General features: G+C 40.5%; 1 protein-coding gene across 3 annotated transcripts in view; it reads left to right on the top strand.

Moving 5' to 3' along the window:
- ELF2 (E74 like ETS transcription factor 2) overlaps positions 1-16583 on the top strand; it is a 64872-nt gene that overhangs the window by 30026 nt on the left and 18263 nt on the right. For all 3 annotated transcript variants that reach the window (XM_074950867.1, XM_074950868.1, XM_074950869.1), the window contains one exon: positions 14283-14396. In XM_074950867.1, the coding sequence (XP_074806968.1) occupies positions 14283-14396 (114 nt within the window). The remainder of the gene's footprint in view (positions 1-14282; positions 14397-16583) is intronic.

Raw genomic sequence — 16583 nt, 5'->3', positions numbered from 1 at the left:
GCTGCAGTGCTGAAGCAATGGAGGACAAATCAGGAAGTGATCACCTTGGGTAGCAACCTGGTTGGTATGGGGCTGGGCAGCAGGCCGGCGGGCACCTGTGTCTGCGCAGGGGAGCCCCTGCCTTTGGGGAAGTTGTGGCGGGGCGGGTAGCGGAGTTTTGTGGGGTTTGTGCTGCTAGGGAGAGAACCAGGAAGTGTGTGGGTTTGTCCGACCTCCTCCCTCCCTGCCGTCCCTCCTCCCGCCGCTGCCGCCACGCTGTCTGAGCAGAGAGGCCGTGGGCAGCCGCTTCCCCGCGCAAACACTCGTCCCCTCCCTGCGTTGGTCGGGGTGGGGGCAGTTGCCCCGTTCTTCGGACTGGCGGGCTTCGTGCGGCCCGGGGGTGCTGTACCCTGAGCCCGTTGTTCCTGTGCCCTTTAAATTCCCCTCTCGCAGGGGCTTGGATCTGTGCTGCTGAGGCGGGGCAGGCTCGGGAGCTGCAGGGAGATTGCCCGGCCCACGTGTGCGGCCGGGGGGGGCAGTGCACGGGGGTGATAAAGGAAAGTCAGTCTCCCCCTCCCCCACAAAACCCCATAGCGGAAGCGCCGAGCACCCTCAGGGGCCCGAGTTCGGGGGGAGTGAGAGCCCCGCTCACCAATCAACTACCGGGGACGTTCGGAATCAGAGCGCTGAGGTCTTTGGAGGCGGGGCTCGGCCCGGCCCGACCAATGCGAGCGGCGTAGGAGGGTGAGTGGCAGCTCCCCGTGGCGCTGACAATGCGCGTATGGAATTGGAGGGAAGAGGGTTGTAAACACGGAAGTGGGGGGGGGGGGTAAGGGGATGGCTGAGTGCTGGGGGGAGCGCGGTTGGGACGGGGCCGTCTCCGTGCTTGGCCGCGGGAGAAGTTCAGTGTCAAGCCGGCCAGAGGTGAGGGAAGCGGACAGTCTCCTCGTGAGGTGGGAGTGACTTTTGCCCGCCCCTCGCTTGGAGCTGTAGTGAGCGGGCCCAGCCCGGGTTTGGGTCCATGCACCCATGCTTCAGGCACTGGCTCTGCAGCAGGCAGCTCCGCTTCTCCACCAGCGCGCGTGGGGCTCCTGCCTCAACAGCCTCCCCCTACGGCCCGGAAGGAAGACTCGACCTTCCCGCCACGCCCCCCAGCAGGGTATATGTGCGGCAGGGGCTACGGTGGTCTGTAGCAAACTGAACGTAATGGAAAGCGTTGGGCATGGTGTGCTACACAGACGTGCCGAACACGCTTCTACAGTTACATTAACAGAGAAACTTGCAAACTTAAGTCTCTCTCTGTAGTCTAGCCCAACTGAAAGCTGTCTCCTTAACATCCCTGTGATTAAAATATCACTTGAGTGGTTTTGCCGTCCCACCTGCGGTGATGGATTAAGGGGATCACATTCATTTCAACCAAAGGATCTTCTACAGTAAATCAAAATTCTCCAAGCATTACTGCCTTGCTGCCGCTGCTATCCTGCTTCCCACTTTTTATGGAGGATGGTTGTGGGTCCCCCCCTTGGATACAAATCTTGCGTTCTCCTGGCCCAGAACCATGTATTCTCACCTTTATTCACCCCTAGCTGTATAGAAGGCATAGGTTCTTGTGGCTCCTAAGCAAAAAAAAAAAAAAAGAGAGAGAGACTGGGAATGTAATGAAGTAGCATCTTCAGACCACTGAGAGAGGTAATCTTATGTAGCTCAACAATGATGCCTCCAGTCAACTAAACATATCCCAGGGAAATTCCATTTGGTCATCACTTATACACTGAAGCCATCATCCTGTATATTTAGTGTGGAGGTGGGGAGAATAGAGAAAAAAGTGGTTGGACCTGCATAGGGTGACAGAGGATCTGAGTGAAATTATTACTTTTTGTTTGCAAATAATTATAAATATAGCAGTGTTATAATTTTTCAAAATAATGGGTTCTCAACTTGTCTGTGTATACGTATGTCTCAAACAGGTGTAACAGGGTTGTGATATTGCCCTTCCAATATTGCTAAATGAGAACGGGGTCCCAGGAAGATGGGTTGGAGAACCTGGGAAGCAAGGGGAAGGCAGTGTCCTTGTATAGAAAGAGTCCTAGAATTGGAAAAAAATTGAGAACCACTGTTCCAAGAAGTTATCTGCACAACCAGCAGCAGGATGCTAATGTTCTTTCATTTATAAGTCTATAAAAAATAAATTTTATTTGCATGTCTGTAGAGGTACAGTATTAACACTTTTCTTCTTCATTCCCATAACTGCTCCTTATCTGTAAAACCATGATGTATAGACAGAATCCACTGTTAGAGTATTGAGACTGGAGACTTCACACCTGTCTGGAATACTGTTAAATGTATTTAAAGTCAGGCATAAATCCACATAATGTGCCCAGTTTTTTTGATTAAAATGTAAATTGTACAAATTTTGACTTAAAATTAAAGTATTTTTAAGGTGTTGCATGCCTTTTGGAACACATTTCATGAATGACAACAAAAGTATACCATACAAAAACATTCTGGAAATGTATTTAGAAATATTTGAAAACAAAGATTAATCCATGTTCATTAGCATTTTAAGAATGAACTAAAGCTGGGATACAGTATAAACATTTTACTGCTGACTTCATCATTAGGACTGTGATGTCACGTATAGAATCATAGAAGTGTTGGGTTGGATAGAACTTCGAGAAGTCATTAAGTCCAGCCCCTTGCACTGTGGCAGGACCAAGTAAATCTAGACCACCACTTCTCAGGTTTTTGTCCAACCTGTTTTTCAAAACTTCCATTGCAGTCTCCCTTCAAAACATATTTCAAAGCTTAACTACCCTTACAGTTACAAAGATTTTCCCAATATTTAACCTAAATCTCCGTTGCTGCAGATTAAGCCTATTGTTTTATGTCCTATCTTCAGTGAACCTTGTGAACAGTTGATCACAATTGTCTTTATAGCAGCCCTTAATGTATTTGAAGAGCATTCTCAGGTTCCCCCTTAGTCTTTTGACTAAACATGCCCAGTTTTTAAATCTTTCCTCATAGGTCAGGTTCTCTAAACTTTTTATCATTTTTGTTGCTCATCTCTGGACTTTCCAGTTTGTATGGATTTTTCCTAAAGTATGCTGCCGAGAATGGAGGACAGCTGAGGCCTCACCAATGTTGAATAGAGCTGAAAAATTACCTCCTGTGTTTTACATATGGCAGTCCTCTTAATGCAGCCCAGAATATTAGCCTTTTTTGTAACCATATCACATTCCTGACTCATACTCAGTTTGTGATCCACTATGAACCCCAGATCTTTTTCAGCAGTACTGCTGCCTGGCCAGTTATTCCCCATTTTGTAGTTGTGAATTTGATTTTTCGTTCCTCATTGAATTTCGTCTTGTTGATTTCAGATCAATTCTTCAATTTGTCCAGGTTGTTTTGAATTCTAATCCTGTCCTCCAAAGTGCTTGCAACCCCTCCAAGTTTGGTGTCCTGTGAAAATTGTATACACATATTCTCCACTCCATTATCCAAGTCATTAATGAAAATATTGAATAGTACCAGGCCCAGGACTGACCCCTGTGGGACCCCACTAGATATGCCCTCCCAGTTTGACAGCAAACCATTGATAACTACTCTTTGAGTACGGTCTTTCAACAAGTTGTATATCCACCTAATAGTTGTATATCCACCTAATTGTAATTTCCCTAGTTTGTTTATGAGAATGTCATATGGGACTGTGTCAAAAGCTTAATTAAAATCAAGACACATAACATCTGCTGCATCCCCCCACCCACTGCTAGGCCATTAACCTTGTCAGAGAAGGCAATTGGGTTGATTTGGCATGCTTCTCTCTCCATTGTCCTTCCTTTACAACTTAAGGATACAATTCTGGTGTCCTTACTCATGAGTAGTCACATAGAAGGTTTCATAGAGGCCTAGTATTTAAAACTGGAGGCAATCGATGGAGGATGGATTGCAGGATGGAGTCAAGAAGTCTCTGGAATTTTGAGTTTAAATTAGACACCACCATGTAGTTCAATCAGACTCTGACAAGTTGAATATTAATTTGATTTTTTTAAATGTTATTTAATAATTGTTACTGCTTACTTTGGGAGACAACTACAATGGACACATTTGATATGTAAATGCTCTGTTGTCTATCAGTGTACTAAAGGAATATTAAAATGTTTTTGGTAAAATCAGATCTCTTCTATTGTACACAGAACTCCCCGTCTCTCCTGTGCCCAACACACACCTCAAACTATTTAAGATGAGCTTGTTTATTTCATTTAACTTCTTAAAATTCAGATTTTTAAAAGAGCGATATTTGTGTTTGGATTTATAATAAATAAAAAGCACTGTCAATCAAAAGCAATAGACACTCCAATAGGAGTTAGAAGAAGAAGAAGAAAATGCAGGAAAAAAAGCAGCTCACCTCCAACAGAACTTGCCCCTTGCTAACCAAAATATTCTGCATAAAATTACCTAAATTTGGTTAAATCCGAATGGTTACCACAGTTTTCACTGGTGGGGGAAAAAAAAGAGTATGAAACTAGGAACAACTGAAGTCTGAATCATCTTAAGCAAGCCAAGAGAATACAAAGAATAGTAGGGATAGGATTGCCTGATCAACACTAGTGGTGTATTTAAATTTAGTGTTCTTTTATCTTTTGTTCTTAATACTAGAGCTGTTAATGGTGTTAAATCATTTAGAAAGATGCAATTTGAAGATTAAATCCTTGTTGCCTTAGGCAAGTAGAGTAGGCCGAATGACTTCAGTGGGACTTACAAAGGTGAATAGGGTGAGCTGGTTGTGGCCCAAGACCTTGTCTTCACTAGAGAATTGAACTGTTTGTAACTGAATCAGTTTAAGCATAAACAATGTGTTCACACTAGCCATCCTGAATATAAATTTTGCCTCACATTTACAGAAGCCCTATCCTAAACAGTTTATTTTTCAATTCCTGCTGGGTATTCATCCTAGCTGAGCTCCCAGAAGTAGTGCATTTTGGCGGGTTTCACAAAGCCACAGGGACAATAGTGGGAGCATTAGCTGAATGCTTTCAGTTTATGTGCATCCACAGTAGCAGCCAGATGATTTTGACTTGACTTTATTAAGCCTGCTAAAAAGTGTCTTAAACCAGTTATTAGATCTTGGTAGGCTGTCTGGGATATTTTTGTGTGTGGACATAGTGTTCTACAAATGTGCTGGGACCTTTCACTGGTTTAATTTCTTTAGAGTAGAATAGGCCTAGATGTTTGCAAGGTATTTCCTTACTTAGCAGAAGTGGTGGGCACAACGTCTGTCTTTATCTACCCTTTAACTAATTGGTAGCCATTTCCACGACTGCAATATGAGTATCTGTACAATTCTAGTATGCCCATCACCATAGTATATAGACACCATATTTATCTACTTATTTTAATGTATCTACATGATGTCAAATTGATTTAGGACAACGAAGCCTTTATCCTAAGAAATTGTACTCTTTAGTGCTTTGGCTTTTCTGTTCAGGGGGTCTTCTAATACGTGTTTCTGAGAGCAAAAATTTCTAGCTAGTCTGTGGTTACTATATGAAGGCCTGGGCAAAGACGCACCTCAAAAGTGGCAAGACTCAAAAGTTCGTCCTGATCTTTGGTGGTATGAATTGATCTTAAAATTTAAAAAAAATAATTGTGGCCATAAGAGCAAAATATTTCTCTCGATGTTGGCCTGATAATTTGCTAATATCTGTACAAAAATTAGTGTTTGGAAACATTTATTCTTGTTTCTACTCTTCAGTTTTGTTTTTCTGAAGTGATTTCATTATCACTCTGAAGTATTTTTCAGATGACAGTCTTAAAGTAGTTAGTTCAGATTACTAGAATTCAAAATGTTCTACAAATAAACTGCCCTTTTAGATTTCTGAACAAATTTCTATCAAGAACCACCCAATAGTCTAAAATTGCTTTCAGCAAGTGGGCATATTCTGTTCTGAAAGTTCCTGAGTATTAAATGAATACATGCAGACACAGTTTAGCTATTTAATTAAATTATCATTTAAATACTAACATTTAGTTTTTCTCTTTTATGTGAAATATTGAAGTAAAATAATGTTCTTCTGTAGACCTTTATGAAATCATTTAGAATACATTTGCCATTCATGTATTTGTCCAGTTTCAATGCTTGGAATTATGAATTCTTCACTAAAGTATTGCTCTAGTTGCGACATGGTATTAAATAATAAGGTATTGTAAATCAGCTGCAGCAGTTAAATGTTGACCATGTAATGATAGCTATCAAGATAAAAAGACTGGAAGGGATCTGTTGCATAATTGTTGTTTTTTTTAAACTAGCCTTAAAAAAAATCCAGGCTTTATTTCTATTTGCTTTAGCTCATTTTGTTACTATATTTTATTTGTAACAATGCTCTTAGTTTTAAAACTGGATACGTTGCCAGTATTCTGCTCTGTAATGCTGAAGCACAGCACTGTCAGACTTACTTACCAAGTTTGGTGTTTTGTAACAGCTGTTGAGAGCCTTGTATAATCTACTGTGCATAATGTTTGTTTAGAAAGATGGAAATGAAATAAGACGACATTTAGGTAATAGTGAACAGAAACACTGACGTACTTACTACTTTTTAATAATTAAAACTCTCCTGATTTCTTTACTCTGTTAACTCTCCTAGTGGTGAGGGATTAGAAAGAGCCACTCGGCATGTTGGATTGTTCATACCTTTTTTTTTTTTTTAAGAGGAATTAATTTTTTTCTCCACAAAACATTTCAGTAGATGCCATCATTTTATAAACTGTCTAAAAGGTGCGAGAGAATCAAGTTGTTTCATATACGTAGTAAGATAAAACTTGGTGTAAAGAATGGAATGTGAGCGTCATGTTAGTTTTTAACTATTCCAAATAGGTAAGTGTCATTTCCTGTGATTCTGTTACCCAGTTTTACAAACTTTATCTCCACATGAGCGAATTATTTAGTCTCCTTTGGGCAGGTAGTAATTCATTCATAGGCGATTTTTTTTAAGGTATCAGAGCTAGGTCTTTATTGAATTGATTAATCAATACAGTTGATATTTATTACATTGAGTTTTTCAGACGTGCAAGTGAGTAGTATAGTTATAAAGATATTTCCGTTTGCGCTGAATAGGTACCTATGCATGTATGTTAAAAAATGTAAAGAAGTATTTTTTTCCTAATCAAATAAAAGGAGATTGTCTTACTATGGTGTAGTGCTTATGTATCATAATGATAGGTGTTGAGAGAGAATTGAGGTTTCTAACGTAATAAAAGTTGGCTACTCCAGACAGTCATTCAATGTTGTTGAAAGGCATTTTGCTGTGTAGCGCCTTCTGAATTATTTTTCCCTGTGAGAGTGTTTGTTTGTTTATGACTGGTTTTGGATTTTATTGGGGCACCTCTTTTCCTCCCTTCTTTACTACTCTTACCTGGTGACATGATAAAAAAGGTGGTGGTGGTGGTGAGGAGTGCAGTCTAATGACCTGCTCTGCTTTATCACCCAGATCTCTTGGTGACTTCAAGGTCAGCCAACTGGCTTATTTGTCTCATCTGCTGTTTTGGCAGCAATGGCAGTGCTGGCAAAGGGAGTCTTCTCCCCAATTAAATCTCCAGGATATCTCTTATAGTTCCCCTTTCTGTTACAAAGCTTCACCAGTTTCTGTTCCTGCCAGACACACACTACAATTTTGAGAATAAAAAAGACTTTTAGAATAGTCTTTGACAAAACTGGTCTAGTGTAAAAGGGACTGGAGAGATGTAAAGGGGCTCTAAAATGGTTTCAGGAAGAGAAGGATTCCTCCAGCACAGGAACCGTGGAACATAGCCATAAAGCTGCCATCCTGGGACCTCTCACAAGCCTGTGCCAAAGAAGGGGTTGGAATGGGAGTGCTGCAGAGATTGAGACACATTACTGTAATTGAGACTGATCGTCAGAGCTATCTGTATTACCACAAGGGCTGCTCCAACTCCCCAGAAATGCCTGGGAGGAGGACAAAAAGCGCCTCTCTTCCGCCTGGGCTGTGAGTTCTGGACTGTGCCTCTTAAGAGATCAAGCACAAATGTACATGTTTGGCATTAAGAAATGAAAATTATCATATAGGGTGATTTTTTTTTTTCTCCCTGCAATTGTGTGTGTTCAGTTATATTAACTTTGCATGTTTGAAAAGCCCTCTTAATGCTCTTTAGGCAGACTAACAGTTTTGAAGCTGTGTTAGATGGCTGTGTTGAAGCCTAGGGGAGAGCATGGCTAGCTAACATGGCTTTAAAGGTGATGGCCTCTGTCTTAACGAATGTTTAAAAGGGCTTTTAGATCATCTTAAGCTAACTTGATTAAACTAACATGATTGAAAAACACACCCTTTTTGTCCATCAAGATGGGGACATTGTAATGTTTGGTCTGATGCTTTTATATGGTTACTTAAGTACTTTACAGAATTTTACACACATAGTACATATGCAGAGGTAGATGAGAGGAGTTTTAAAAAATAGTGTACTTAGGGTTGGCAGAACTCAGGGTCTTTTGTTTTTAATAATTTAAATTGATCAGTGTTAATTTTTAAGAATTTTTGTATTTTTATCAATTTTCAGTTTGGGGAAATTATGGGGGGTGATCAGACAATGGGAGAGGACAGTTATTATTTAATGACAGTTGACATTGGGCTGAATCCAAAGCATATGCCCCTGGGAGGTGGGGCTCAATCTTCATCATCAGCCCCTGGGATGGGGGCAACCCCGCCTGTAGGTCAGCCTCAGTGTCTTCTCACCCAGCACTTGCTCCTCCTCCAGAGACGAGCATGCAAGGGTCACTCCAGTTTGCTTCTTCCCTGGACCCAGGGAATCTAACACCAGCCTTGCAGGTTACATAGCTCCATTTACTATTTCAGTGGGAGCAGGACAAGTTACACAGGACAGGGAAAATTGTTGTAAACGTAAACAATATATATCAAATATGGATACATTTTTAATTTGACCATCAGCTTCAAAACAACAAAACCCACAGAGTGATAATACTGAACTTCCTTCAACATGTTCAACTACCATAAGGGGTGAAGAACACAGAGGAGGTGATGTGACTAAGAAGAATAAAGCTATTAGCCTTGCAAAATTTAGGAAATACAAAGACATCTATTTGAATTTTGGTTTTATTCTTGAAGTGGAGATGTACCTCAACCGCAGTGTGAAATTTGTGCACAAGTACTGTCCAATGAATGTTTGACGCCCTCCAAATTACAGAGACATTTAATTACAAAACATGAACTATATAAGGATAAGCGAAAGACCAAGGAACTGCTTGGTACTAAAGCAGTAATGAAATCCATAACTACTGTGGATAAAAAGCTTTTAAGGTTATCCTTCATAGTAGCGCAGAAAATTGCTAAAACAAAAAAATCATAAACAATTGCTGAGACTTTGATAATGTCGTGTGCTATTGAAATAACAAAGGAAGTGTTTGGAGAGGAGAAGGCCAAGGTACTGACAAAAATGCCAATGTCAAATGACACTGTCAAACAACAGATCACTTCTATGTCAGAAGACATAGTCTCACAGTGTATTGATCGGCTGCGTGACAATGATGTTGCTATACAACTAGATGAATCCACAGACATTTAGAAAATGTCCCATTTACTTGCCTGTGTTTGGTGTGTGTGTGTGTGTGGAATAAGGAAATGAAGATTTTTTTGTTTTACAAAGAGCTCAAGGCAACAACAAAGTCAGATGACATTTTCAGACTGTTAGATGATTTTATGATTTCAGCAAAATCAGTTGAACTAATTGCATTCAGGTCTGCACTGATGGAGCCACAGCAGTGACCAGAAAGCAGTCTGGTGTTATGCAAAAAATAAAAGCCTTTGTACCTTGCGCTATTTGGACACGCTGCTTTCTACACCAAGAGGTGCTTGCTGCAAAAGATATTGAACCAAGTCTTCACAGTGTTCTGAATGCAGCGGTAACTCATTAATTTTATTAAATCCAGAGCAACAAACTCCAGCTGTTTTGCTGCACTTTGTGAGGAAGTGGGTACAGAGCACCATTCCTTGGTCATGCATACAGAGGTGAGATGGCTATCTTGAGGCAGAATGCTTGCCCATATATTTAATCTCAAGGAAGAGTTACGTACTTTCTTAGATGATAAGAATCCTGAACTTGCTGAGATCACGTGTGGCTGGCAAAACTGGGTTACCTTACAGACCTATTCAATGAATAAGATGAATGAAAATGATGCAAGATGGGAACATTAATTTTATTGCCCACCGTGAAACAATTAAGGCATTCAAAAGAAAACTACAACTTTGGAAAGTTCATGTCTGTGGGGGCACTACTGATATGTTTGAGCTCATACATTCTTTTATTCAGGAATGAAACATTAACTTGGACGTAATTAAACCTCAGCTAGCAGCGCATCTGTCTAGTCTGCTTAACAAATTTAATGATTATTTTCCTGAACTCACAAAAGAAGAAACGGCTACACACGTGGGCTACAGTGAGAACATTGAAGATAAACTTCCATTCCCATGCCATCAGAACTGTTAGAAGAGCTCACTGACATTTTGTCAGACAGCTCCCTCAGAACCAGGTTCAAATACATGCTGCTGGAGACATTTTGATATGAGTGTTCTTATGTATTCATCAATGCTGCTTCTGCTGCGCTGAAAATTTTGATCCCCTTTAATACCATCTACTTATGCAAAGCCAGATTTTCAGCCATGATATCAATGAAAATGAAGTACCAAATCAGGATGAACATTGACCATGACCTGTGCATGTGCATGTCAAAGATACTCCCCCATGTCTTGACAGAATTGTTGATTAGCACCCTCAACAAGTTTCACAGAATAAAACAAATTCAGTTTTTTAATTTTTGTGCCTCTATTGTCCATTTTTTAAAATATATTGTTTGTGTGTGTTTAACTGTGTAACTAGCCATTTAATACAGCTTTTAATTTACTGGATATGCAGAAAAACAGTTGTTTTGGTACAGGTGGGCTGTGGAGTTTTTATAACATTTTTTGGGGGGCGGGGGACTCGGAAAGAAAAAGGTTGAGAACCTCTGCTCTTACGTACAGCTGGGACTATACTGGCACCCAAACAGCCCCAGTACTGGGGATGTGCAAAAGTGATTTGAAGCTATCTTTTGTGCCTCTGCTCCTGTGATAGGTCAAGTGCTCCTCAACTGCAGAGCAGAACCCAGTACCACCTGTAAAAAATGACTAACAACTTCAGATGTGAAATTTATACAGATGTACACAATTTTATTAAATTAGAAGTAGTATAAATTAGTTTACTTAGAACTTAAATCCATCATAAATTGTTTTGTATTCATATAATGCATTTATGTACAGAACAATAAATCTTGAAAAGGTATAGGCTGCTAACTAGCAATACTGCAAACAATAATTCCTAAGACAAAGCAAATGAAAACAAAATGAAAATTTTCACAGCTGACCACAGGGGAAAGTATCAGAATAATTTTTAGATCTTGTTTGGAAGCTTTTTAGGGTCTATTTTATCTAAAATATAACTAGTATCCTGGGACCAACACTGCTGCAACACGGCATTAAATATAACTTTGCATTTTTAGTTTCCAGACTGGTGTGGAATTGAAATTGTATAATTAGTTGATTGAATAGCATTTCTACTTATGACAGGTTTCAGAGTAACAGCCGTGTTAGTCTGTATTTGCAAAAAGAAAAGGAGTACTTGTGGCACCTTAGAGACTAACCAATTTATTTGAGCATAAGCTTTCGTGAGCTACAGCTCACTTCATCGGATGCATACTGTGGAAAGTACAGAAGACGTTTTTATACACACAAGCCATGAAAAAATGGGTGATTATCACTACAAAAGGTTTTCTCTCCCCCCACCCCGCTCTCCTGCTGGTAATAGCTTATGTAAAGTGATCACTCTCCTTACAATGTGTATGATAATTAAGGTGGGCCATTTCCAGCACAAATCCAGGTTTTCTCCCCCCCCCCAACACCCCCACCCCAATATACACATTGTAAGGAGAGTGATCACTTTAGATAAGCTATTACCAACAGGAGAGTGTTTTTTTGCGGGGGGGGGCTATTACCAACAGGAGAGTGGGTTTTGGGGTGGGTGTTGGGGGGGGAGAAGGCCCACCTTGATTATCATACACATTGTAAGGAGAGTGATCACTTTACATAAGCTATTACCAGCAGGAGAGCGGGGTGGGGGGAGAGAAAACCTTTTGTAGTGATAATCACCCATTTTTTCATGGTTTGTGTGTATAAAAACGTCTTCTGTACTTTCCACAGTATGCATCCGATGAAGTGAGCTGTAGCTCACGAAAGCTTATGCTCAAATAAATTGGTTAGTCTCTAAGGTGCCACAAGTACTCCTTTTCTTATTTCTACTTATGACTGACTGGTGGAAAGTTTTACCTATTGAGTGTGGGGGCTGAGCCATCAACTACTGTATAGTGGAAGCTTTTACACAGAAGTTTGTTTTGCGTGTGTGGGGACAGTGACAGTGCAAAACTGGTCAATTTTCATTGCTGCTCTTCAGAATGCTGGGCACCAGTGAAACTGGCAGAATCATGTCAATTTCAAGTTGCCGCTGCTTGGGAAAATGTTAGCAGGAGCAGGGGCAGAGGCAGGAGGATCCAAAAATAGCAGCCATGGGAAGGTGGGGAGGGTATTGGAGAATTCCTTCCTCCTCTTCTTACAGCGGCTAAGGTTGAGGGGGGATGAGTAAGTAGTGGAGACTATTTCAACTCACAGCAATCTGGATGCTCTGGAGTGGGCTTTTTTTTCTTTCCGGCTGCTATAGAGTAGTGATGGAACATCAAATTTACCAGGCACCTACTACTCCAAAAAGATAAGCCCATAACTAGAGTCCAGGATCAGTTCCTTCTTAGAAATGTCAGTAGCCAGCTGATTGGGGAGCTAGGTTTTTCATCAAGGCACTGCATTGTCCCAGGGCCTTGCTGATAATGCCCTTCTCATATGTGCTTCTGGACTAGTATGTTTAGTCCTTTGGCAAGTAGGTGTTCGGTATATTTCTCAGTCCCTGCCTTTTAGTAACATTAGCTGGAGACCATGCTAGAAAGAGACCTTATTCCCCCCCATGTATCACATAACTTTGTATATATCTGAACAATTTATTTTTCCTGCACCAGATGTAATAGTTCATAGTTTGGGTATTTTCCCTACTTTTTAGTTAAGTGATGTCAGGTTGTTCACCAGAATGTTTAGTAATTGGATAGGTGTCTTGAAGTTCCAGTAGAGTTACTAGTTGAATCCTCTTTAGTTCATTGACGCTGGAGATAGGTGACTCTGCTTACTCTAAAGATAGATTCGCTCAGACATTGGCTGCCTTGCAGGAACGATTTAGCTTTGAGCAGATTTCCATAAATGGAAAGAGTAACTGGAGAGGGACAGGGTACCTTGGTGAGAGTGTCAGTGATGTGCAACAGGTGTTTATGGAGTTGCTGGTTTTAAAAACCTTGTCCAAGGGAGAGGAGTAGAGAATTGGCCTTGAATGTAGTGATATTTTAAACTTAAAATTCAGCTTGCTTGTTATTAGAAAAAATGCTATTGCTGTGCTCATGTTAACACATGTGTCCTGTGTCAAGGTATAATTTGAAATGTATGCTACAGCTAGATTTAATTTTAAAACTTTTTGTTTAATAACTTGGTGTTTGCAAGATTTAAGTTGAAAGCGAAATATTTAGTAGTTCGTTCTCTCTTCCCAGCTCTCACTTAGCAGTTTTCTACTATGCAGCTTTACACTCTTAACCCCCATCTCTGTGAAGTTGTAGTTAAGGTGAGGTAATAGAACATAGAATCAGATAGATCTGTTATGCAGACTACATTTTTTGTTGTTTACCTGTTCTGCCCAAATGAACTGAAAACATTACTAGGTGACCCTTGGGCTTTAATGGGACAGTGCTTGGCTATGCATCTAAATAGTAACTCCTTGTGTAGACAACAGTTTATCTATAACTATCCTTATTAAAAATCAGTTTTTTCTGGTTTAAAATTAAGGCAGAAGTCAAATCTCAAAGGCCTATCTTGTAATCCCTTAGTTACCTACCAGGAACTGTATTCTCACTGACTAACCAAAATCCAGTTTAAGAAGTGGGGACATTGGTTTCTAGTTGCCTTTGATCTATCTAAAACATGTTTTATTGTTATTAGCATAAAGCCCTTGGTGTAATGACATCTGTCAGATTTCTCTTGGGTTTCACCTTGTACAACACAATTCAAATGTATGTTGAATCATGTAAGGAGGTTGTATTACAGCACCTGTGACCCTCTTATAAATAACCTTGTATGATTATGTTTTGTATTATTTTGCAGTGGAAGCATCAGTTCATGGCAGCAATGTGCACTGCACAGATAAAACAATTGAAGCTGCAGAGGCTTTGCTTCATATGGAGTCTCCTACCTGCTTGAGAGATGCCAGGAGTCCTGGTATGTCAACCACAGTTGCATATTGTATAAGATCTTTCTCCCTTCACTAATTTAATAACCAGATTTACAAGGAGCTTGCTTATATTGAGGACTGTAAGATGTTAAATACATTTGTTTTCTCATTTCAAAACAATTGTTTGATTTGTTTTAGTTCCCCAGGTTTGTGAGAGGTTTTATTTGGTGTCTCTATCCTGAAAGGGATATACTCCTAACAATTTTCACCCTTCTGAGGCAGGATCTTGGCACATTAGTTAGTTTTAACGGTAGGATAGCTTTGAAAAGTCTTTGCCTAACGCTTATTTCCTTGCAAAGCAATAGGCACCATGGTACTTTTACGAAGTGACAGTGAATTCTTCCTTCAGATGGAATGTCTCACTTCTAGAAACTTTCTCATCCTAATGAGCTGAGGATCAAAAGCATTGAGGTAGTTCTAAAACCATTGTAAATAGTGCTTTCTGTTAGACATGGTCCATTCAGTGTCCATGACCCTTTAAATAGGTTATCCCTTCAGTCACACACAATGGAGATACATGATGATTTTTTTCTCTTTTATAAAGGCTAAAGTATGACATTTTTAGCTAGATTTATACATAAAACTTTTTTGGGCGTGAAAAATTGCAGACATGAAACTTACACCAGTCAGCTTTGTTTCTAGTTTGTTTCATAAATTGTTCTAAGCCTGACCCCTAATTTGCCTGATAAAGAACCAAGTTACATTCCTACAAGAGAATTCCAGTCTAACTTTTCCATTTTATTACAGAGGAGACTAAATCATACACAGAAGGCATGGGTCTAATTTTCAGAAGTGCTGGGTATCGAAGACTCTCGTTGAACTCAGTGGGAACTGAGGGTTGTCAGCACCTCTGAAAAGTAGCTACCGATGTATCTTAGTATAATTACACAACCACACAAACTACATTAAAAGAACATTAGTGAGGCTGCAAAGTCAAGCACTCAAAAGTTAGGAAATGCCAGAATGTAAGTTGTCGATGCCATATTAATTTGGACCCCTTGTGTGTATATGTTATGATACAGTCTTTATGTGGTCATATCATTACTATTTTTTTTTGCACAGGATGGACCTACTCTGGAGATAAATCAGGGTTGTATAATGAAGGAGTCTGTTGTCTGTAGGACTCCTGCTTCATTTGTTGAAGAAGTTGGAAGGTGTGTAGCTAGTGAGGCAGAGTTGTAGGAGATGAAAGTATGATCTCATGGTTAAGGCAGTTGAATGCTGCCCTAGATAATTGGATTCTGTCCCTCCCTCTGTGATGCTAGGCAAATCACTTTAACCAAACATTTCACAGGTATTCACTAATTGTGTGTTCCTTATTTTCTGGGTGCCTGACTTGCGACCCTTTGGTCTGATGTACAGAAGTATTGAGTGCCCACAGCTGCAACTCACATGTATAGAAGCTGTGCTTTGAATATATAAAATGCTATATAATGCTAAGCACTCTGAAAAATCAGGTCCTAGGCATCTCACCTAGGGCACCCAAAATTAGTGGATACTCTTGACCTTAATCTCGCTGTGCCTCAGTTCCCCATCTATAAAATGTGGATAACCATACTTCCTCATGTCTACGGCGTGTTGTGAAAATAATTTAATATCTGTGAAGCACTCAGCATAATGATGAGTGCCATAGGAAAGCCCACAAAGATAATTCTGTCTTTGGAGTTGGGTTTGAATAGTGTACAGTAAGTAAGGCATGGGATCGCTCGTTTAAACAATACATTGAAACCAAAATATTGAATAGCTGCTTATTAAACGAGCACCATTCATTTGGTGAACTGAATGAGGCAGGGATCTTGTGGAAAAAATAGCATGTGGTCATAATTAAAGACTGCATCATAATCCCTATGCACATGGAGGCCTAATTAAGATTGCTCTCTCCCTGCCCCCAGGGTCCTGGTCTCAGTCTACTCCCCTCCCTCCTCTGGTTCTGGCTCTTGTCTCCTCTTCACTAGAAGAATAGGGCAGTTTCCTCCTCCATGCTGCCTGGGCCCAGCAGGTGGAGCATTGAGTGCACAGGAGAGACAGATTCTCTGACCTCTGTTCCACTGGCAACTCGGCTGCAATTGCAGGGAAAGTCCTGACGGAACCCAGGCTAGAGCATGCTCAGTGCAGGTGGAGTCTTCAGGGAATTTAACTGTGAAGCTCTAGCAAGTCTCTACTGAGTTTTGTGA

The sequence above is a fragment of the Natator depressus genome, chromosome 4, assembly GCF_965152275.1.
Source record: "Natator depressus isolate rNatDep1 chromosome 4, rNatDep2.hap1, whole genome shotgun sequence".
Taxonomy (NCBI): Eukaryota; Metazoa; Chordata; order Testudines; family Cheloniidae; genus Natator; species Natator depressus.
The sequence above is the reverse complement of the archived record's forward strand: the minus strand, read 5'-3'. Positions and strand labels throughout refer to the sequence as shown.